The sequence below is a fragment of the Aphanomyces astaci genome (assembly GCF_000520075.1).
Source record: "Aphanomyces astaci strain APO3 unplaced genomic scaffold supercont1.7, whole genome shotgun sequence".
Taxonomy (NCBI): Eukaryota; Oomycota; class Saprolegniomycetes; order Saprolegniales; family Verrucalvaceae; genus Aphanomyces; species Aphanomyces astaci.
The window spans coordinates 1,564,248-1,586,301 of record NW_009798270.1 but is presented as its reverse complement, the minus strand read 5'-3'; the positions used below and the strand labels follow the sequence as shown (position 1 = coordinate 1,586,301).

Here is a 22,054-nt window from a genome sequence, read left to right as displayed (position 1 = left end):
CCCATTCTAGACGGTCGAATTGCACACCCGGTGCAGTGCCTGTTTTGCGGTGACCTTGAGCGCCTGCATCATTTGAAGGACTGCCCCGACATCGACCAAGACGGCATTGACCGAATCAAGTGGGTGTGGGGTTGGCGAATGTGTGGCTACCTGCGCAACCCTAAATTCCAGAAGTACGCGAAGAAGACAGCGCAGATGCGAAAGAAGATGGGCAAGAAGTTCTACCGCATCTACATGCCCGACGATGCCGTGAACATGGCAACCCTCAACGGCGTACTGGATGTACCGTTTTGTGCCGACTCTGGAAGTGATGCGAACATCATTTCTGAAGAAATGCTGGAAGCATTGAAGACAAAGACAGAAGTTGACGTGGTTCAACTGGCGAAGACCTGAAAGGGTTACGTCGTGGGCGAATAGCCGGTGTATGCGGACGTGGCGGCAAACCTGCGCATCCGTCTGAGCACTGCAGCTGGACCTGTTAACCTACCAGGTGTGCAAATATGTTACGTAATCAGCCGCAGCGACTCATTGCTCGTCTCGCGCTATGCGTTGCAGTCCATCGGGATCAACATGAACCACTTATTGGAACACGTGGCTCACCACCAAAGTCATGAAGACGGTGATGACGTGGGTGAACCCGACGAAGACGAAGACATTGCCTTCGGGGTGCCGACTCGTCGTTTGCAAGGTGGTGAACAAAACCTCGACAAACTCGATGAAGATGCCGCAGTGTCACATTGTCATGTAAACTGTTGGGATGCCGACTCGCATGTTTGAAAACTTGTTTGATCAACAAGTCCTTGAGAATGGTCTGAGGAAGAGTTCGTATCACTGTACATACTGTACGTATACATTACACGCAATTTACCAACCGCAATCGGCCATGACAAGAATGCAATTCATGTTTGCGCATGCATGTTCGTTAGTTCAGGTAGTTACTCCCAGAGTACCACACGACTTTAACCCGCTAGGACGGGAGCAAAAGCTTTGGTCAATGTAAGGTGATTCATGCAATTCCTAACCAGCAAATGGCCAATCAAAATCATCCATGGACGATGATTGGACAAAATTACGAACACTTGTCCGACATGCCGTTCAATCAAATCTAGCCGAGCGAATCGAGCACCAATCTCTCCCATTGGTCAATCCGAAATTACTTGTCGCTGATTGGCTACAATCCATTTTCGAGTTTCTACTGGAAAGGGCGAAGTGGATAATGACCAATCAGCTGTCTCGGCTCTAGTTGTGCTCGATTGAACGAACCATGCAAAATTGGGAAATTTGAAGAAAATCGACAATAATACAGTTTCTATACAGTATTAGTAGCACTTCAAAATATAATTACTTGAATACTTTATACATATCATTTTATTAAGAGGTTCTGAGGATTTTGTCACCCAAATCAGGCATACATTATTCAAGTGACTTACTGGCCGGGAATTAAATTCGCAAAGAAATTCGACGAGCAAATTGACCCTGCGATACAAATGATGGGACCTGCATAAATTTATAAAGCTCGTCATGATCTTCAAAATGCATGTTTTCGCAGCCTCATCGGATGAATGGGTGACGAGTTATGGCATTCAGAAAGTAGGCCAAGCTGGCCGGGAATTACATGAATCACCTTTCAGTACTTACAGCGTTGCAGTTACGAATGATCTTGCTTAAAGTATACTACAATTCTGCAAATGAGAGATTTTCTCATCCCAAGCTTCAAGTTAGGCCTAATAAAATACTCAGAATCACTATTTTTATTCCACCCAATCTGCAAATGAGAGATTCTCTCATGTGAAGGGACCAAAAGCAATCCAGTAAATCGAAATATGTGGTAATTGTACAATTCCATTGGCTTAAGACTACGAATTTACACGAGTATGATAGGCTCTACTGCAAATGAATGTGGACTACAACTAAGTTCACAGCAGTCCCGTGTCATTTGGAAAACTTCTCGGAGCGGGTACAGTTAACAGAAATTCTGTTAACAGTACCACTCTGCTTACGTAATCACTGTTCTCATAACTGGTATTGTAGTACTGTACTATTATTAATAGTACTCGTCAAGGGCTGATAGCCAAAACGACACATTCAAGCTAGGCAAGGGGGGGATGAGTGCATTTCAGTGGTTTGCGATAGCATCACGAGGGTCTGGGGGTTTCGAGGTCACAGGGCTATTGGTTCTTTTGAAGGAAAATGATTACGTAAGCAATAGTGGAGCTGTTGCTCTCCGGAATTATTCCTTTGAAACGTGCTCAACACATGCGCGTGGCATCGTCTATATTGCTCCAAATAAAAAATATCTTTGGGGTCGATTGTACTACTCTTTTGTGCGCTTACATGAGAGGAGGGAATGTTGGTCGTCTCGATTCTCATCAATTCGAATGTCCACGACGGGCTGAATGCCGGTTTGCCGTTAGAGGTTTTGTTTCGTTTTAACCTGCATACATGCCTGGATGTGTCGTCGAATCTTCACAAGTCGCAGTTTAAGCAATCACTACACTCTAAAACCTTTTGTAATTAATTTCCTCTGTTATATGGAGTGTCATTTGTAGTCGACAACGTTATACTCAAATGTTTTGTATGGGTTTACGTCGATCAAACCTCTATAAAATGAATCGACCAACATCCTGCTTGACGAAAGTTGCTACATGTACACAAGCAAGCAGTGGACCGTCTCGTGACAACCGCTCTGTTAACAAGTTGGTATTCAACTCGTGGCAACAAAGTACTTTACGTACCACCATAATAATACTAAATCAATCAGAGAGTTTTCAGAACCATCGCATTTTTGAATTTTACCCGCACCGTGCTAACCATGTTGCACTTGTCCCCTCGCAGCTCCGTCTCGGACAGCCACGACGCCCCCATGCCCGTGGAAGGCAAAGGCACGTGGACCAAGGAAGAACACGAGCGTTTTCTGCTCGCGGTCGAGTTGTACCCCAGCGGCCCTTGGAAGAAAATCGCCGCGATCATCAAAACACGCACCATTCGACAAACCCAAACCCATGCACAAAAGTACAGAGAAAAGCTTGCGCGGCGCAACCGTGGCCTTCGAAACAAAGCAGCAATCCCGGACGAACTGGCGCTGTTTCCGAGCTCGTTCATGACCAACAACGTGCCCCTTCCAGTGTGGTCGTCGCCATGCTCGGTGCATCACTCGCTATTCGCACCGAGCTCGTTTGAAGAAGAAGACTCGCTGTCGTTCACCGAAAGCATGGACTTTTTGATCCAAGTTCTCGACGACATTGCGCCCGCGATGTATGTATAGCGCTCCACAGGTTGCTACGTAGCGTTGTACTTATTTATTGCCGTAATGAAAAAGTTACTTTGTGTCGAGTCCAGTCACAGCGTCGTTCGTTGTTCTATGCAATGAATGCAGTGTAGTGAACAGTACGGCGGGTACAATTACAAGGAGTACGACATTTGAACCTGTGTGATACTGTCAAGTTGCGTGCTACTAAAGCATAGGGATGCAGTTAGATGCATAAGGAAGGACTCGCTTAGTGACGTGCTTACTCCAGTCATCCATGCGGTGGCCTACAGTAGTCATACCTTCACTTGACAACATCTGCAAACTTGAAGGGGCGCCGCTGCTACAGCGTCAGTTACTCCAATATCCGTTAAACGTGGGCAGCAATGCGTGAATCTCTGTGTGCTTGGGTTGCCTTCAGTAGTATAATCTTCCAGCCCACGGAGAACACTGCAGCTACTAAAGGTACTACTGTATGTGTCGAGATTACTGGTACTCCATTGTGGTGCTTCAACTTTGGTGCACTTTTTAGTGCCTTTGGAGTTCTGTTCCAGGAAATTCACCAAAAATCTTTCAGGGGCAATGACATGTTGAGTATTCACACAACTTCCGTATGTTGTTGGCGTATGATGCGCCCATTCAACTCTTTCTTGCGCCGTGCGCTGAATGTCGTGGTTCCACAAACCCGTCTAGCTCGAGGTATATACCGTACTACTACGTAGTAGTATGTACGTATACCTCGTACAGTCTGTAGTTGCTGATGAACTGTTCCACTGACGATGCTGTGAACTAATACTACGTAGTACTGTACGCAAAAAGGCTACTGTGCTGATATGAATTCTGCACTTTTTACTGCTTGGGGCACGTAAACCAAAACCTTGGCTGCGATGGAGGGTGGGATATAGTTTGTTGATTCTCGGCCTACTGTGTGACACGTGGCGTGGTACGAGTAATGTCAACGTGGTTCAATTACTCCCAACGAACATTCCACTACTGGTACAATTCATAGTCGCCACGTACTATTTTACTTCGAAGTACTATTTTAACACTGTAGTACTGTGCCGTGCGTTTGGGCAAAACGAATGTATTGGTTAATTCTTCCATAACTTTTCCCCCATGTATCACCTTTCAGATCTGAAGGTATATACGAATATAGGAGAAATCAGTTCATCGGGTGAGGGGTTTTATAATCAATACAACGGGATATTAAAATAGATATCGTTGTTTCAAATTTCGCTCCTGCCATACATTCTGAGCAAATTAATATACTCAGAACAGCGATATTTAAATAAAAAATAGTTCTGCACTCAGGCCAAAATTTATAATAATACGAGCGGGAGTACTGAAAGTCAAGTACTACCGTAGTGGATTTTCTCCTTGCAAGTTTTTAAAATTTCGAGCTATTTTATTTTCAATACGTGCCAATCCGACCCAAGCAAATGCTTGGATTCCCCATGTCGCGAAGGCACATAAGTTTATCACCATTCATATTTAGCCCTTAAAACTGGGGATTCATCATCTTTAATTCAAGACGAAGCGGTTAATAAAAGAACGAGCTAAGTCCGACCAGTATTTGAAAACGAAAGATTCGTTTTGCCCAAACGCACGGTATGGTGCACGTCATCTATAAACTACCAACTTTTCACAAAATTTTCTGACTTCTATTTCATATTCATTACTCAAAATTTCAGCAAATTGAAACGTAGAATCGACAGATCTCAATAATAAATGTGGTGAAGAAATTCTGTGATGAATTGGCCCTTAACGTTACTGTTAACCTAGCGGTATTTTACATTGGCGCTTGGATATTTGGCCATAGGGATGTGACAATTATCCGTATATAATATCCGGAGGCAGTTGGGCCTTTACCTTTAACCTCCCACTGCAGTGATAAAACGCATGAAATCGGTCTTTAACGTATTTGGGAGTATTCCCAAACAAACACTACGTAGTACTACTATTAATACGTAGTAATACTATTAATACTAACACAAGTGATATTCCGCCAAAAAACTCCCTGACAACTTACTGTACTGTATTCCATTAGTTCCCAAAGTCACGTATTACGTAATATAAAAACTGACGACACAAATAGGTTTTCAAGTAGTTAAGTCCGCTAACTGCTATTGCAGCTAGTACGCGGCCGAGACCATTAAGTGTCCGCTGAGCGATTTTAACTTTACAGTGTAATTCAATATCAATATCACAACGACCTTTTGGTCGGCTCCAGGGTAAAATGGGATGCTAAAGCCGCTGGAGGTGGTATCCCGGGGTCCGGGGGAAGTCGCGATGGCCGGAGTGGCGGGTCGGCATAGCCCATGGGAGAATAAGGTCGTTGTGAAATGTCTGGATGACTCCAATTTTTTCAGAAAATTCTAAGATCAAATGTAGAGTGAGGACAAGTGTCAAGAAAAAAATACGCCTAATGCCGGGGTACAGTACTGTATTATATTCCTGTCATAACATGGGCAAACCGATACCGATTGTTCCTACTTTCTGAGGCATCCAGACGCACGTTTTTTGAAGAATTACTTTGAAGTACATGTTTTTAACATTCAAGCTCATTCCTGGCAAAATGGCCGTGTATCGTAGCATCCAGACTACTACCGGTAGTGAGGATCTCCTAATTGGAAAACAGTTTAGGCAGATGGGCTACAGTACTACCGGTAACGTTAAGGAACGAATACAGTAGTACAGTAAAGTAAAACTTCGTTCTTTGTCATAAGCTCGTTTTGAAGTGAACCGGTGAAGATGCTGTCAATTTATTCCCTGCATCAGATACTACTTGTCCAAAATTGAAAAATCTCTCTACCGGTACAGCACAAGGGATAATTAACCCTGCTTGAATGATGTTGTTGTGCATACCTTAGTGCTAGTACTACGTAGTACTCCGGAGTTGAACCCCAAAACCCCTAATATCGCCACCTACATAGCCGAGAGTGGCCCCAAGGTCGAGGTCGAGGTCGAGGTGTAGAAGATGGTAGTGTCAAGTGAACCATGACTCGAAGCAGCCCGTGTCAGCCTGTTATAGTGCGTAACTGCTTGATCCACAACTTTGTAACGGCATCGGTGTAACCGTTACGGCCACAACGAGCGCGACGATGATGCGCAGTGAGTTGAAGCACGTTGTCGCGGACTCGCGGACGTCGCAGGAGTTGGAACCCCTTCGAGTTCCAGTCAAACTCCAGGATCGGTTCGAGAGAGCCCACAAACGCATGGCCAACAAAGACGGTAATAATAATTCCATTGGAATATTATTTTGGTAACTTATCGAGGTCAGGCTTTCTCTTTACGTCGGCCGCGACGCCCTCGCGCGAGTCGGCCAAGAAGCACCTCCCCGACGTGATTTTGCGCAACAAGATGATGGCGTTCGAGTCCAAGTGGCAATGTACCAACAAATCGTCCTTGCTGTACGATCCCCTCGACGCATCGTTTGAACGGCTGTCCATGGAGGAGCGAGAAGAGGTAATGAATCGCATTCAGACGCGGGTGGAACGCATTACAGACGCCGTGGAAGACAAGTACCGTCGAAAGAAACAACAGCTCGACGACCAAGTACGTCGTGGATGTATCTTCTATCTACAAGCTGCTTTCACAACGGGGTATATGATTGTGCAGGGTGTGTTCGATCCCGCCATCAACACTCGCCGGGTGCAAGCCATGTACCTCGTGGACCTCCAACGCCAGTGCAACCTTGATCTTCTCAAAACCCAAGTGTTGCAAGAGTTCGACCAAGAACGTCAGCCGTGCGTCCTGATTTGTTCATGAACTCCTGTCAAATATGAGTGCTTGTTGTGGGTAGGCTGTTTGCCGGGTCGTTTGGACAAAAGCCGTCGTCAGCAACCGCCCCAGTTCACGTGTTGGGCACGCTCCTCCAAGATGCGGAGCCCCCTATTCAAGAACTAAGGGGGTCGAAGAAGCTGCAACGTCTGCTGCGATCCCATTCCATGGCCAAATCCACGTCTGAACCGCTCCTGGAACGGCGGAAATCGGTGCGCAGTGGCTCCATCACCGTTGCGACGCCGTCCAACAATACCCCTTCGAATACAGGGGCGTCGCACACTGCGGCTGCGGATGTAGCCACCCCACCAGTTGCGTCCTCCAACAACCCCCCACCACCTGGGCGAGCCTCGCAGTCGGATAATGATCCAAGGCATGTGGCCATGGCGCGGCATCCTGAGATTGTGTCGGTGGTGGCTTCGCTACGTGCTACAGACGCTGTCGCGAAACTGCTTAAAAAGCGCTCCAAGACGGCGTTTCGACCAGGGCAGGACATGGCAGCGAAACCGGACAACGCAGTCGATGAATGGAAGGTGCGTGCGTTGTTCGTGGCTCCACAACTTGCTCCTGACGTGGCTGCAACGTCAATGACAAATGGATAGGACCAAGTGGACCTGTTTGGGCAGATTGGCGCACGGTGCAGTGCGTCGCTACGCCGTCGAGCGACCGCCCAACTAGCAGATATCACCGCCACGCCCCCTTCGTTTCCGCAGCTTTGGAGCCGCCTGGCCCCGTTCACAGCCGACCTGCGAGAAAGGTAACGCAGGGGGATATGGGCTTTACACTATAATCATGTACTTTATGCTGGTTTAGACGTTCTAATGCAAAATCGAACGCTGCGACTCTCCAGTCATCGACCCAACCTTCCTATGCAAACGACAGTCGTCCAGCGTAAGGACACACACGTACAGGATAACATATTGAAATGGACTTACGAGATGTTTCAGCGACGAACGGCTCAGCACTCGCAAAGCCACGACCACCGCCCAATACTGTCAATGGCAAGACGCGATCGGTCGCCGCCGAAGGAAACTCGCCAAGTTAGCCAACGACGCGACCTCGTACAATGACCCATATATATATATATATGGACACTCCATCGAATGATAATATCGAGTTTTGCGTTGCACAGGGTGGTCAATAGCACTGTTTCGGGCCAGCAACAACCTACCCCCGCCAACACTACAGTGCCAGACTCCACGGCATTGCCCCCGGCACTGCAAAGACGCCCAAGTACGATCCTCGACGACCGCCAAAACAAGCACGCCCGACGAAAGCCCGTACGCAGCCCGTAACATGCCATTTCCCAAACTCATGTGGATACATGCATGTAGACGGTGGCGTCCGGGATGGTGATCGGCCGGCCTCGAGAGGTGGCATCAGGATTGAAGCACACGACAAAGCGCGTGCTTCGTCGGCAGATGACGGCGATTTCGTGGGAATGGCTGACTCCGGAACCCATCAAGCCTTCACCCCCTCCTACGACCAAGGCAACTCCCCCTGTTGCAGCCGCCGCCAACGAACAACCAAACCAAGACACAAACACGTCGCCTGCACGAGGCGACAAGTCCCCAGGTCCACATCGCTCTAGTATCTTGGTACACCACCAAAACAATTCGATGGTCGACAGCCATGAGGTGCTGCAGCGTCGACTTGAAGAGGTACGACCACGACCGACTTGGTTGAAATCTCACACTTTGATAGGTGTGGCTTCGCCTTGGCATGCCGTACCATCTGAAACTCAACATGCTCGAGAAATACGCGAGCCACGACGGCGCCGGGGCGTTGCACACTGCGATTGATCTGTGGGAAGCTGCGACAGATATGGTTGTGCTGCGGGAAGCGCTCGTGGTGGTAAGGATTTGTAATCAGTACAATAGAGTATTCACATGCGTTGGGTGTGGTGGCGGGTCAATTGAAGATGGGGACCCATGCCCAACGCGACTTGGTGCCCGAAGAGCTGGAATTATACTGGACGCAACTCCAAGCGTGTAGCAGCATGCTGCTGCCATTGCCATCGAGCATGCCAACCATGCAAGTGTTTGGGCCATGGGTAAGACAGTACCACCACAGTGATGTGGCTGTGACAATAGCGCTTGTAGGTGGAATCGTTGGTGCCGTTGGTGACCGCCAAATGCCGACAAGCGATCGAGGCGCTGGGGGCAGCAACGGGAGATGTGCTAACTTACGATGGGGTAGTCTATTTAGTCGATGAAGTGCAGGACAACGGATAGGACATGCCGGGGGCAAAATCACGATTTTCTAGCTGCAAGGGAGTTGATATCAAGCTAACACTACAGTACAATGTTGATAGTTTCCACACGAAATTTTGCAACTTACCACTCAAATAACTTCACAACTGTTAACTGCCCTTTCATGTTGAAGATCGTGATCACATCCGGTTAAATATATTATCCGGATAATCCTATACTGAACATCGTCTACCGCACTTCGAAAAGTGCAAACTCGACTTCATGTTGCGACTCGCATCCTTCGCCTCGCGTGCTCCCGCCACCGCCCGTCACTTCAGCTCCAGTACGCCGCCTAGCCTTTTCTACATATAGTTTACCGTGAGTGCATACTCATGTGTACGTCGTAATGCAGAAACCTTGGAGTACATCAAGACGGACGTGAATGGCAAAGTGGGAATCATTACATTGAACCGCCCCAAGCAACTGAACGCGTTGTGCGATGGCTTGATCAACGAACTGAATGCAGAAGCAAAGAACTTCGACAAGGACCCCAACATTTCCGCGATCATTGTGACCGGCAGCGACAAAGCGTTTGCAGGTATGAAAGAACGTACATTGCAAAACGACGATCTCAGGATTAATACTCACCACGCGCCGGCCTCGTTGGGTAGCTGGCGCCGACATCAAGGAGATGGCAACGCGCGAGTTCATTGAAGTGTACAACACGACCATGTTTGCCAACTGGGGCGACATTGCTAAGATCCAAAAGCCAGTGATTGCGGCCGTGAACGGCTTCGCGTTGGGCGGCGGGTGCGAACTCGCCATGTTGTGCGACATGATCATTGCGGGCGACACGGCTAAGTTCGGCCAGCCGGAAATCAAGCTCGGCACGATTCCTGGGTGCGGCGGCACCCAGCGGCTGATCCGCGCGATCGGCAAGTCGAAAGCAATGCATTTGATCTTGACGGGCGATTTGATCGACGCCCACCAAGCCGAGCGCGACGGCCTCGTGGCCAAGGTCGTGCCTGCCGCCAACCTTCTCGTACGTTCATGGTGAATCTTCGTTGGTTCGTTCTCATGAATAGGACGAGTAGGACGAAGCGCTGGCCGTGGCCAACAAGATTGCCACGTACTCGCAGCCGATTACCCGCATGGCCAAGGAAGCTGTGAACGCGTCGTACGAAATGAGTCTGCAGGAGTCCGTCAAGTACGAAGCGCGCCTGTTCTACGGCAGTTTTGCCACCCACGACCAGAAGGAAGGCATGGCTGCGTTCGTGGAGAAGCGCAAACCCAACTTCAAAAACGAATAACCTGGGGAACGGTGGTTTTTTGCATGAATAAATCTCCCATTTATTACTGGTATTTGCAGAATTGCAGTTAACACTAACGTTGCCGTATAATCCCCGCTTCAGAATGTACTCTAGTGTCTAAAATATAATGCATATCAATGAAAATGTCAATGACATATGATTCCCTGTAAATATCCGGTCCAGTTCCAAGTGGTGGCTAAATCCATCACAGGACTTATATTTTATTGGATGAAACATATTTATGCATGGTGATTGGGTATTTCTGTCCAATTGGAGACAACTAGGTACACAATATGTAGTACCAAGTATGGTATTCAAAGGACATTCTACGAATTAATCCATTCGTGTGAAGAAACCCTTGTGCTGCGCTTGGTAGTTACGAGGAAAGGCCCAACTGGAGAAATCATAGCTACTGAAGCGGGGGGGTATACAGACGACGAGGGATTTTAAAGGACTTTTGTCAACACATGATTGTTATTATCCAATCAAATAATTTGAAGACAATACTAATCAATGATTGGCTACAAAACTGATTGGGTTGAATGCCCGCTCGTGGTCTTTGACGTGCCATTTCAAAATAGCCAAGGGCCATTAAACTGGCGGTGACGACTTTGGCGTCCCATTGGCGATGTTGGCCCAAGGCAGCCCTGATCTAGGTCTTGGGATGGATCTCAGTGTCGTTGGAACGTGCCAGACTGTGTAGAGAGCTTCGACGTGGAGAGTTGTGTTGATAGCCGTTGGCGTTGGAGTCGAGTCAAGGACCGAAGCTGTGGTGCTGGTGACTTACCGTAGAAATTTTGCCGAATAACGTTGCCGGGTAACCGGATCATATCTACCGGATAATATTATCCGGTGAGACTTTGTCATTGGTTTGGTGGTGATGCGAACAAGGTCACGGACACGGGCGGCGCTCCGGCAGCAGCACTCCAAGGACGACAACCACGCTCCTATTAACATCACGGTGAACATCCACATCCACGTAAACCAAGAGGTTGTACTCCTTCAGACAGGACTACCTGAACCACAGCCTCGGTACTTGACTCGACTCCAACGCCAACGGCTATCAACACAACTCTCCACGTCGAAGCTCTCTACACAGTCTGGCACGTTCCAATCCAACGACAATAGTGCTAGGAGGATCGAACACACTGTGACCAAGCCTGCCCCGACCCAGCGCAGACCTGTCGTGGAGAATCCAAAGGCTAAACGGCGGCGGGTTGACGTGGACTCCCTCATGGTCGAACTGACGTCCATGTCTATGGGAGCAAGGCCACCCCCACTTCAGATTGGCTACTCTACCGCAGCTATGACCACCCCACGAAACCCATTCAAGATATTTACCCCCCAGGCAACGACACCCCCCGACATCTCTCGCTTCATGGACCACTGCCAACTGCAGCCGACTCCAACAGACGAGCTGTCTGACGCCGTGGCCTCCATGCAGTTGTGTCGCGTCGAAGACGACATGGACGCTACACTGACGCAGTTTACTAGCCTGTCGTTACAAGCGCCTTGCGCAAGTCGGTATGACGACAGTCATTTTCTCCACCACTTGCTCGACAAACGACTGAGTCTCCACGGCCCGTAGCTGTAGACTGCGCTTATTTAACTTGAAGATATTTTCACTTGTGAAGGTTCGATGTATGCAGGTCGAGCAAAATCGTACAGTACAGCACATTTGGGCACCTCCAAGTACCGTCGTTTGGTCGTGTTTTCATCGTTATTTGTGCTTCTACGTGATTGGCTAGTGAGGATTTTGCCATGTTTTCATCGTTTGGCGCAAACCGATTGGATAAATCTGTCCAATCAAAAATGTCGTGCTATCGATACAGATTTTCATGTATAAGGATGTGCATGCAATTGGCCAGAGGCGGTGGCGGTATGCACCGGGTCCAAGGCCTCGCCACGAAGACCTACGAATAGGAGCTATATTGGAACATCTACAATGAGTAACGGCAACATATACTATGCAGTCTCGTCTAGCATTGCAGAACAGTACAAGTGGGCACAGGTACAGCACATGCCGCAGCTCACCTCAGCACTTGTACTGCATTCATTACTCGTCATGCTCGTCACCAGGTTGTTGTGGCCGTACACACACTGTACTGAGTAGAGTTGGATTTTGTTGATTGGGAGCGCCAATATAATTGGTTTATTACCAATTATATTGGCGCTCCCAAGCAACAAAATCCAACATTAACGTTACGCAGTACAGTACAAGTAATATTCTGACATAAATCTCGCTTTTTAAACGGAAGGCGAGAAAACATTTGCAAAATATTTTTATGTGATTATAACTACTAGTAGTACGTACTAATACTACGTAGTTTGTTGTAAACTGGAGCAACATGGAGAATGAATTCACACAACCAAATGTACAGAAGAATAATCGGCAGAAGAATTGAGCCAAATACGAATGCAGGAATCCATCATCGACGTTTAATTAGTGTGTGACTTCATTTAGTGTGATTACAATCACCACAAAACAACACTTTACACTCGAAACTGGAGCCATCGATTCAAGAACCGCCTGAGCCAATCAAATCACGTCATATGTCGAATTTCTGTTTGACCTCCGCATTGGGCAAAACCACATATATACTAACTGTAAACGTTGTATATAGTGTACTGGTAGTGTACTCGTAGTGTGTACAAGATTAAATAGGATCAAATAGATTCGAATGCTATTTGGCACCTTGTGCTCCATACAAAATTGCCTATTTCACCTTGCTTTTTCTGGTTAATGTGCATTTCATCCAAATTTGGACTTGAGAGTCATGGCGCCAAATAGCATTCGAATCTATTTTATCCTATTTAATCTTGTGCAACCGGTGAACTATATATAACGTTTAGTATGTATGTGGTTTTGCCCAATGCGGAGGGGTCAAACATTTGGATTAGCAGAAATTCGACATATGACGTGATTTGATTGGCTCAGGCCGTTCTTGAATTGATTCTCCTAACTTATTCGACCCTCCAGTTTCGAATCGATTTGACAATAGTATATACTAGATATATATATATATACATACTAGTTAAAGCTCAAAACGTTGGCGTTGACAAGAGTAAGTAGTACGCATACGGTGGTATAAAGTGGGTGTTTACTACGTGGTCAAGGCGGAATAGATCACGTCAAAGAGGACCACCGCGATTTGAATCATTTGTGCGCGGCAGCCCAGGAGCGACGCCCGCGCCAGGAACGCCTGCGCGTGGGCCACCGATTTGGTCGCGACCGGCGGCTTTGTCGGCCCGTCGCCGCCCGACGTCGACGTCTGGAGCAGCAGCTGCTTGCGCGACTTATGGCGCTTAAGGAACCGTCGGACGCGCTTCTGGATGACGAGCACGCCGGCAAACCACGTTTCAAACTCGAGGATGCGGATGGACTTGAGGATGAAAAAGTTGCGGCGCAGAGACTCTTCTTCGTGCGAGATCATCATGCCGAGCACCTGGGTGCAGATCAAGAACCCCGTGTACTCGAGCCACAGGTACTCCCACGGGTCAAAATGCAAGTTGTGCGACGCAAAAAAGATAAACAGCACGATGAGCACAGACGTGGACCGGAACCCGTACACAAATCGGAGCTTGAACCCTGACCTGTGCGCAAACAAGATGGCATTGAGTAACCCCATAAAGTACACATTTGGCTTGGACGGTTTCGGCTGCTTGTCCGTGTAGTTGTGCATGAAGGCGCGGCCAACTTGGAGCAGCAGCACCATCATGCTGCACACGTGGATGGCGACCACAACGACTGAAAACACTTGGGCCGACCGGACGTACCCGCCCTTGGACTCGACCCACTGCGTTTTGATCGTGTGGCGGCGGCTCGCGTCCTTGGCCACGGCCTCATGCAGGTCCATTTGGCTCATCCCACGTCGCAGAAACACTTGCCAATACTTTTTCCCGAGTAAGTACAAAAAGTAAAACGCGACAAAGTAGCACGGCACGACGATCGCAAACCGAATAATCGCCGCCATGCCGTACTCAAAGTAGAAGTGCTTCATCAGGAGCAGCTTGACATCTTGGAGGCCCAGCACGATCTGACTGAGGCATACCCCGAGCACAGCATACCGAATCGTCCAGTACACGTGTTCATGAATGTCGCCGCGGTTCGGGTTCTCGTACGGATGCGGGTCGATGAGGTACCATACCTTGCAAAAGTACTCTTCAATCTCGAGATTGCGGAACGCCAGTGTCCACGGATCCAACAGCGATTCTTCACAGTAAGAATGGGCGGAAAAGTCGACGGGCGCGTCGTCCAGCGCCGGCCCCGCGAACGGCAGCTTGAGCGCATAGTTGCGGCGCCGCGTGAGCTCTTGGCGGTAATGGGATACCATGCCGCCGATGATTCCGATGCCATAGTTGACGGTTTGGTAGAGGATGTCGGACACGTTGTCGTACTTCCACACGCCCGGGATCGCGTGGATGAAGCGAAGGCTCACGAGCTGCACGGTCAAGTACACGAGAAAGATGCCCCACGCAAGCACGCAGCTGTGCAGGAATCGCATGCGCGTGATGCCAAAGATGGGAATGATCAGGATCACCAGCGGCAGCACGGGACCGGTTTGCTGTTGAAGCGGTTTCTTGAAGATCATGCTCAGCCCCACGACCGCAAACACCCAAAACGTGATCGTTTCCACGTGCTTGGCGGCCCACGGCTGCTGCACCAAGATGTACCTACCACCATACACACGATGAATACGAGATGACGCGGCGGCGGCGTACCCTAGAGCGAACGCGCCGCAGCCACCGCCAAACGTGACAATGTACAACAACGTCGAGATCTTGGGGTTGATCGCCGACGCAGGATTCGTCCGCGGCACCCCCGTGCGCACCGTGAATAAGTCGTTTTGGACTTCGTACGCCAAATATGCCGCCAAAAACACAAACCCCACCGCAAAACACAGACGGATGCGCACCAATGACGCTTCCTGCGCCCATTTCAAGTACCCGACTTCGAATTTCTCGGGAGGATCCGACGATGGGATGTAGCTGTCGAATTGAAGCGTCTTTGGGTTCATCCCCACTTGTTCTTGGATCATGCCGAATTGCTTGACCATGTACTCCTTCGCTTCGTTCATGCGCAGCGTTTCTACAATCAACAACACATTGACGAACTATACGATACAAAGCTTCGAATAGAGGAGGATGTACCGTCCATCGACTTCCCCTTCGGCACGGCGCATGCTTGGAGAACCAATTGGGTGGGGTCTGTGAGCTCGGCCGGCGAACCATTACCTTCTACAACGCCTTCTTCCAGGTTGTTCTCGTTGGCCCCTGCGTCGTTCATGAGCACCACGTTGTCCGCGTCCGTCATGAGGTTGAACTGGACGTGTCCCTTTGGAGAAATTCCCAACTGCGGGTCATCCACCGCCGCCGCCGATTCCGTCGTCACCATCGCAAGTAATCGTGTGACGGCCCCTCGCGAAAATCTTGCAAAATGACAGCGCAACCACTTAACAGTCGGATGCCTTTTACATCGAGTTTACAATTCGGACGGTTGCAATGGTATACAATTATCAAGTTTAAATATCACTTCTCCTTCATTGTTTTCACGATCATTTGTCATCATACTTGACGTTTGTATGATAAACTAGAGTACTAGACGCTTTTTGGTCATCAGACGACGTGTCACTCCTCCTCTTGCCACTGTGTGTTTGCTTGTAACGTAACAGTGGAATTTTGGAAAATCAGGCAAGGGATGAATTTATAGCCAATGAAATCGTGAGAATAACGTAATTGTGGCCAATACAATTGGAGGAAGTATCTAGAAGATTCGTTCACCCTCTCAGAATGTGAGGTTAGTACCGGTAAGTTATGGGCCACTCTGGCTAGCTCGCAACTTTTCAGAAATATTATGACAACGTTTCAAATGACAGCTTTTGTGTGTTTGGCTACCAAATTTGACATATATAAATCGAGATAAGACGTTTTCGAATATTATTGGTTTCTCACAGAAATAGTTTACTAATTTTTACCTTCAATACTGTAACGTTACAGTACTGGACTGGAAGAGCAGTTCTCATTCTATCAGTACACGTATTAATATAATAGTATTGTGGTATATTCGGTACAAATTTCCAGACCCTGTCGAATCGAATCTCGCAGCTGAATCGAATCACGAATCGACGCTATTGGCTAATCCAAACTTGAGTAGATTTGATTGGCTCTTACAGAAAAGACAAGTATATTCAACCAATCATAACTCCAGCGTGATTAAATATTGATTAGACAAACCACACGAATTTAGGAAGTTTATAGCGAATTCACAATGCTTCGAAGTAACGTTATCTATTATTGTCCTTTTATCCAAAATATGGACTTTTGTGTTGATTCGCCAAATCTATCGATCGATTCTTCGTAACATTACTGAACTTTGTACTACAGTAAGTATTGTGCAATTGTATTGTTGATCTTTATTTTTCATATTGTCGATTTGATACAAATTTTGGGTGGGGGCGCTACCGTATCTTCGGTTTGTGAACGAGTCTGATTGGCTCAATTTACGAAAGCTCAGTGTGATTGGCTAAAGACTTTTGACATGCCCCATACTATTAATAGTACTATCGAACGTCCATTTTGCGCGCCATTCTTCAACCAGCATTCGACGAGTCATGACCGCAGACGACAGTCCAGCCTGGAACGCGCGATCGTCGCAGACGTTCCATCGACAACTCGCAAGGCGACCACGGATACTTTGCGCGAGAAGCACCCGGTTGCATCGTACTTGGTGATCCAGTTCGAAATGGTTTGCTCGTTCTTTCCGTACACAGCAGCAAGCTGTCAACGCTTCATCCCCAGGAAGAAGTAGCCGTGCAGACAGTGCATGACTGTGTTCGGACTTGTGTGCTGTGAGAGTGCCGACTCGATGGTGCTCATCGGTCTTGGCGCTTGGTGTGCGATCTGCTTGTCCTAGAAATGCCTGTTCTGTCGTTTGACCCAATCAAATCGTGGCAATTTTGAAAGCGCCAATCGAATCGATTTACGAACGACGCGTCGTTTTTTAGGAATTCACGCCAAAATCCAAAATGCCGCTCACCATGCGAATTATAAAATGTCCAATTTGTCCAATCAGATGCCGTGAAATCACGAAATTCGCTGTGTAGATTCATCCCATCCTGTTGCGATATATTCTACTTCTGTGATGGCAGTTGAGCAGCCACGGCATTGCGACCCAACCGAGCGCACAACGTAATGTTAGCTGTAAGGGGAGGACCACATTGGAAATAGTCGGAGTGAACTCATCTGTGCACTATGCAGCATCACACAAAGCTCTACAAAATTCAAGTGTCCAAACCGTTCAAAAGTGTTATAGCCAATCGTGTGGAAGAAACAAGGTGTGATGGACTCTGATTGGATATTAAGAAGGAGTAAGCTGCTGTACTGTATTATGAAATAATTTGGCCTTGACAGTTCATTTGGAATCGATTATTGTCAGATTTTAAGCTTTTTCAATACTACCGGTAGGTATATTGGTTACCTCGAAGTACACATTTACTGTTAAAACTGTACATTTTGGTTGGGCCAAACCAGTGGGCCAAACAGTGATGATCGTTGATTGGTTCAAACATCTCAAAAGATTAATTTCATTGGCTAGGACATTCTCAAATACATTTGCCCATAACTCATTCAATAGTCCAAAAAATTTGGCTACAGTTTTCTACAGTACCGGTAGTATAACATTAGATACGGTGCTGATGACCTCGTTCGTAAGAGCAGCATGGCTGGCGGCATTACCTAGCAGCTTGAACCACAAGTGGTTATACAGTAGTTTTCGCTTTGGATAGGCAATAAATAATACTTCATTGTTACATAGTACAATGGCGGCGGTGGTCGAGTGATTACACATTTCATCGCCCCAGCAGCCCAAACACGGAGCTGTGGAGCGTTTGGTTGCCGGCGTTGTACTGCCGCCACGCCACGGCGGACGCGTGTCGCTTGAACTGGTCCTCCACCTCTGGGGTACCACTCAATTCGCAGTCCCAGAATTTGACTTCGTCTGGCAGCGCCAAATACGCTCGGGTTGTAAAGCTCTGCGAATTCACGTACAAGTTGCGCATGCACGTGTGATGAGGACCCATGAAAATGTGCGACCAACCTCCCGAGTGCGTACATTCATCCAAAAAATATGTTCATCTGGAAAGGCCTAGGAAGGCTCGGCTGATGAGGTTTGCATGTTCATCCGGAAGGGTCATCGCATGGTGGTGCACCCCCCCCCCCCTCCCTTGTGTGTGTATCCCACCGCCGCCCTGACGACAACAACCAGGTGAGAGAAACGACTTCGCACATGCGACATCGTTGCGATAATTCAGTAGCTTGGGGGGGAAATATTCAGCACATTACAGCGGATATAAATATACAGCATTTGCTCCACCACGATACGGACAATTTGTGGAGATCCGGATATGCCATTTCCATCGAATTCCAGTTTTAGCGTTTGGGAGAGTTTTACAGTCACATGTGCATGAATGGCCTTGAGCGAGCAACCTGGCGAGTCGTGTAGCCCGTTATATAGATGACTCAACAACGGCCAATGCCACAGGCTGCGATACAGTACATACTTGAAAGGATGACCAAACCTGCGCTGCGCTGTGAAATGGGCTACCATTTTGCTGCTTGTGTCGACTTCCCCGCAGTAGCGCCCGGACTGTCAGACTTCCTACAACACTCGCGTGAAGGATGATGATCGATGCCGTGGCAGGACGATGGAGGTATGTGATAACGTTAACTTGCATTAACGAGTCCACACTTGGTGTCTTGTCCGTGCTAAAAATCAATTGGAAGATTTGACGTACGACGTTCACTTGGGTTTTGTATGGGCGAATCGGTAAACAACGAACCCAACATCATCCAAACCAGATGGGTTCATGGGATTGCGACCATCCACAACCTCGAGAAGGAGGAAGCAGGTGTACACTCATGACCACCAGCAGCGACGTAGCAACCGTGCACTTGGAGGACGAGTTCATGGACGACCTCAACACGGACTTGCTGGAGGCAGCAGACATCAAGCTCCAAAAGAACATGTACCAACGCGAGAAGCAGGGCAAGTACCGACAGCAGGAACGGGCGCTGCGGGTGCAATTGCGCAACCGCATCGCGGACTTGGAAGCGATATTGCTTCGAGCGAAGCGAAGGGGTAGTCTCATGCTGTCATGGGAGGACATTGCGTTGACCATGCGTGAAGAGCACGACCTCGCGCAAGTCGAGAACAGTCGGCTGGACCAGCAAGTGCGCCATGTTCGCACACTCCTCCACGACATGAAGCGCTGGGTTCACGCCACCCTTTCGGTTTGTCATCTTCGTCTCCATCTACCATACTCACGAGGGCGGACGACGTAGGTGTCTCCAAGCCATGTCAAGTCGACGTGGCGCAATTTTACACTGCTGCAACACCCCGAATCCCGCAAACTCGGTATGGAATGGATCACGCAGCAACTATACCACAATCTGGACAGCGTCCAGCAGCGATACGGGTTCCCATCGATGTTCTCTACCGTCACCGAAGACGACCTGAACGTCGTGTTCGACGACAGCGGGTGCTACCAGTTCATCCGTCGGCACGAACTGTTTATGCAGAACTCACTCGACGAGCTACGGGGCGTGATGCAAGCCGACATTTGGCAGTTTATGATCAACTACGCCCGCCTTCACGTAAGCGATCAATCTCCCATCTCCTTCGCGCCCCCCCCCCCGAAGATTTCTTGACGATATCGTGACTCGTAGATCTGCCACGACACGCCACACAGCGCCATCCGACATCAAACCCTAGAAGGAGCGTACGAACAGAGCAACTTTCTCAGCCGCGAGTTCGTCGAAGGCAACCGCATCGTGTACGTGGGCCAGCAAATGCACGAAGATGAGGCCGCCCCTACGATCAAGTTGCAGCGCAACCGCCACGTGTGGTACATTCTGCAGGCCATCGCGCCGTCCGTGACCAAGATCCGCATGCTGTTCGTCGTGTCGTCGAGTTTCTCAAAGGGGGGGCAGACGCCCCTGGACGAAGAGGCCAGGGGCTTCTGGGGCCTCGACTTGCATGGGCTGGACGAAGACTCGATGCAGCGCAAGTTTAGGGAGCACGCGCTCGCCGTGTGTGGCCCCAAGCATCACCAGCGGCACGATCAATACTTGGAGTCGCTCAATTCGTACCTTCGAACGATGCGAGCATAGGGATAGTGCGTCGTAGTAATATAATACAGTAGGCCACTACTGGAGACTTTGACGGGAAGTACACGTGTTGGAGGGCCGAATCGCGGCAAAAATCACTTGTCTATGCATGATGGATGTGCTGTTTGTCGACTTTGTTTACAACTACTAGTACAGTAGTAGCACAGAGCACCATAGATTCTGAATCGCCCCACTGTGCGTATATGTAGACAGACGCAACCACTTGCAAAGGCTCTGATTATCTATGTACTTCGATGGGTTGAAAAAGTGAAAAAGGGGGGGGGCTATGGTGGTTCAAATAGCGCTCTCGTATGACCCCCCCCCCATTCGAACACTCGGAGCAAATGCCACACCAAGTCGTTGAGGGGAAGGGGGGGATACACTCTCTTGGTCGGGGTTCCGTCTTAACGTTGACGGTAGCAGATATACGACTTGCATCCGCGAGTCGACGAAACTTTGGAGCCGACGTCCGACTTGATAAAACACTGGCCGTACGCCAACGTGAACGCGCCACAGGCCGGGGTGTCGTTACACGCTTTCTTGCACGCGTCACCGTCGCCTTTGAACTGAAACAGATCGTTGCCAAAAAAGTCAAGGTTCTGCAGCGGTCCGTCGCAGCCAAAGCCCCCGGTGAAGTCTGGCACGACTTCGTACAAGTCGTCGGTGGCCACAGACGAGGCGACGGCGCACCACCACACCACGGCAAGTAGTTGTAGCATGCTTGTTGTTGATGGAGAAAGGAAAAGAGATTGTAAGTTAGTTTGTACACCCTGCAAAAGCTACGAACCCCCCCCCGCAGTTTCTACATGAACCGGTGTAAAAGGCATATCGTACTGACTTATGTTCAAAACATGTACACCACCTGCATACATTCGATCGCATTGATCACACAAATATAACGTTTAATTAGGCGAGTTCGTGACTGGGACATCATCGTCGTCGCAATCCAACCCGTCGTCGTCATCGCCACTATTGTCATCGCCACTATTGTCATCGCCACTATTGTCATCGTCGTCGCAGTCCATGTCGTCGTCACCATTGTCACCATTGTCACCATTGTCACCATTGTCACCATTGTCACCATTGTCACCATTGTCACTATTGTCATCGTCGTCGCAGTCGATGCCATCGTCGTCCATTGGTGAGCTCGTCGACGGCACAGGGGCCGTGGGAAGCGGCGGACTGTTCGGAGTTGGCACACGAGTCGGGTAGGGACTATTGCCATTGTCGTCCGTCGGTGACACAGGCGCCGTGGGAAGCGGCGGACCGTTAGAACTCGGAGACTTCGTAGTCGGACGACGCGAACTCGTACGAGGCACATTGGAGGGGCTTGTTCCGGGGGTGTCAGCTGGCACACGAGT

General features: G+C 48.8%; 10 protein-coding genes across 11 annotated transcripts in view; 6 read left to right on the top strand and 4 right to left on the bottom strand.

The window, feature by feature from the left end:
• H257_04448 (hypothetical protein) overlaps positions 1–777 on the top strand; it is a gene marked incomplete at both ends in the record, with an annotated part of 1,654 nt that extends 877 nt beyond the window's left edge. The window contains 2 exons of the mRNA XM_009828966.1: positions 11–372; positions 418–777. Coding sequence (XP_009827268.1) covers positions 11–372; positions 418–777 — 722 coding nt within the window. The remainder of the gene's footprint in view (positions 1–10; positions 373–417) is intronic.
• Positions 778–2,766: 1,989 nt separating this feature from the next.
• Positions 2,767–3,396, top strand: H257_04447 (hypothetical protein). Its single transcript, XM_009828965.1, has one exon. It carries the CDS (start codon positions 2,813–2,815, stop codon positions 3,263–3,265), a length of 453 nt encoding a protein of 150 aa, XP_009827267.1. The 5' UTR covers positions 2,767–2,812; the 3' UTR covers positions 3,266–3,396.
• A 2,922-nt stretch (positions 3,397–6,318) lies between these two features.
• On the top strand, positions 6,319–9,353 carry H257_04446 (hypothetical protein). Its single transcript, XM_009828964.1, has 12 exons — positions 6,319–6,478; positions 6,528–6,802; positions 6,866–6,993; positions 7,050–7,560; positions 7,630–7,784; positions 7,841–7,918; positions 7,975–8,088; positions 8,160–8,307; positions 8,362–8,688; positions 8,732–8,881; positions 8,949–9,080; positions 9,130–9,353. The coding sequence occupies exons 1-12, from the start codon at positions 6,349–6,351 to the stop codon at positions 9,259–9,261; spliced, it is 2,280 nt and encodes a 759-aa protein (XP_009827266.1). The 5' UTR covers positions 6,319–6,348; the 3' UTR covers positions 9,262–9,353.
• Positions 9,354–9,482: 129 nt separating this feature from the next.
• On the top strand, positions 9,483–10,626 carry H257_04445 (hypothetical protein). Its single transcript, XM_009828963.1, has 4 exons — positions 9,483–9,562; positions 9,632–9,817; positions 9,891–10,261; positions 10,314–10,626. Exons 1-4 carry the CDS (start codon positions 9,502–9,504, stop codon positions 10,527–10,529), a joined length of 834 nt encoding a protein of 277 aa, XP_009827265.1. The 5' UTR covers positions 9,483–9,501; the 3' UTR covers positions 10,530–10,626.
• A 772-nt stretch (positions 10,627–11,398) lies between these two features.
• On the top strand, positions 11,399–12,160 carry H257_04444 (hypothetical protein). The gene has a single exon (XM_009828962.1). The coding sequence runs from the start codon at positions 11,410–11,412 to the stop codon at positions 12,115–12,117; it is 708 nt and encodes a 235-aa protein (XP_009827264.1). The 5' UTR covers positions 11,399–11,409; the 3' UTR covers positions 12,118–12,160.
• A 1,353-nt stretch (positions 12,161–13,513) lies between these two features.
• Positions 13,514–15,969, bottom strand: H257_04443. Of its 2 annotated transcripts, XM_009828961.1 has the most exons (3): positions 15,681–15,969; positions 15,252–15,618; positions 13,514–15,203 (listed from the first exon to the last, which is right to left on the bottom strand). In XM_009828961.1, exons 1-3 carry the CDS (start codon positions 15,922–15,924, stop codon positions 13,634–13,636), a joined length of 2,181 nt encoding a protein of 726 aa, XP_009827263.1. In that variant the 5' UTR covers positions 15,925–15,969; the 3' UTR covers positions 13,514–13,633. The 2 variants fall into 2 exon arrangements, with proteins under 2 accessions (XP_009827263.1, XP_009827262.1); XM_009828960.1 differs by having other exon boundaries at positions 13,514–15,618.
• Positions 15,970–18,376: 2,407 nt separating this feature from the next.
• H257_04442 (hypothetical protein) lies at positions 18,377–18,586 on the bottom strand (the record flags this gene model as incomplete). Its single annotated transcript, XM_009828959.1, has 1 exon — positions 18,377–18,586. One exon carries the CDS (start codon positions 18,584–18,586, stop codon positions 18,377–18,379), a length of 210 nt encoding a protein of 69 aa, XP_009827261.1.
• Positions 18,587–18,932: 346 nt separating this feature from the next.
• On the top strand, positions 18,933–20,754 carry H257_04441 (hypothetical protein). Its single transcript, XM_009828958.1, has 3 exons — positions 18,933–19,817; positions 19,869–20,180; positions 20,253–20,754. The coding sequence occupies exons 1-3, from the start codon at positions 19,386–19,388 to the stop codon at positions 20,694–20,696; spliced, it is 1,188 nt and encodes a 395-aa protein (XP_009827260.1). The 5' UTR covers positions 18,933–19,385; the 3' UTR covers positions 20,697–20,754.
• A 343-nt stretch (positions 20,755–21,097) lies between these two features.
• H257_04440 (hypothetical protein) lies at positions 21,098–21,412 on the bottom strand (the record flags this gene model as incomplete). The annotated part of the gene is made up of 1 exon (XM_009828957.1): positions 21,098–21,412. One exon carries the CDS (start codon positions 21,410–21,412, stop codon positions 21,098–21,100), a length of 315 nt encoding a protein of 104 aa, XP_009827259.1.
• Positions 21,413–21,595: 183 nt separating this feature from the next.
• Positions 21,596–22,054, bottom strand: part of H257_04439 (hypothetical protein) — a gene marked incomplete at both ends in the record, with an annotated part of 2,167 nt that continues 1,708 nt past the window's right edge. The window contains one exon of the mRNA XM_009828956.1: positions 21,596–22,041. Coding sequence (XP_009827258.1) covers positions 21,596–22,041 — 446 coding nt within the window. The remainder of the gene's footprint in view (positions 22,042–22,054) is intronic.

Coding starts and splice junctions, on each gene's coding strand:
- H257_04447 (XM_009828965.1), top strand. CDS start 2,813: ATGTTGCACTTGTCCCCTCGCAGCTCCGTCTCGGACAGCCACGACGCC.
- H257_04445 (XM_009828963.1), top strand. CDS start 9,502: ATGTTGCGACTCGCATCCTTCGCCTCGCGTGCTCCCGCCACCGCCCGT. Junction 9,563..9,631: donor CGCCCGTCACTTCAGCTCCA/GTACGCCGCCTA, acceptor GTCGTAATGCAG/AAACCTTGGAGTACATCAAG. Junction 10,262..10,313: donor TGCCTGCCGCCAACCTTCTC/GTACGTTCATGG, acceptor TAGGACGAGTAG/GACGAAGCGCTGGCCGTGGC.
- H257_04443 (XM_009828960.1), bottom strand. CDS start 15,924: ATGGTGACGACGGAATCGGCGGCGGCGGTGGATGACCCGCAGTTGGGA. Junction 15,619..15,680: donor GAAGGGGAAGTCGATGGACG/GTACATCCTCCT, acceptor TGTTGATTGTAG/AAACGCTGCGCATGAACGAA.
- H257_04444 (XM_009828962.1), top strand. CDS start 11,410: ATGCGAACAAGGTCACGGACACGGGCGGCGCTCCGGCAGCAGCACTCC.
- H257_04446 (XM_009828964.1), top strand. CDS start 6,349: ATGATGCGCAGTGAGTTGAAGCACGTTGTCGCGGACTCGCGGACGTCG. Junction 8,308..8,361: donor AGCACGCCCGACGAAAGCCC/GTACGCAGCCCG, acceptor ACATGCATGTAG/ACGGTGGCGTCCGGGATGGT. Junction 8,689..8,731: donor TGCAGCGTCGACTTGAAGAG/GTACGACCACGA, acceptor ACACTTTGATAG/GTGTGGCTTCGCCTTGGCAT.
- H257_04441 (XM_009828958.1), top strand. CDS start 19,386: ATGGGTTCATGGGATTGCGACCATCCACAACCTCGAGAAGGAGGAAGC. Junction 19,818..19,868: donor GGGTTCACGCCACCCTTTCG/GTTTGTCATCTT, acceptor CGGACGACGTAG/GTGTCTCCAAGCCATGTCAA. Junction 20,181..20,252: donor TCAACTACGCCCGCCTTCAC/GTAAGCGATCAA, acceptor CGTGACTCGTAG/ATCTGCCACGACACGCCACA.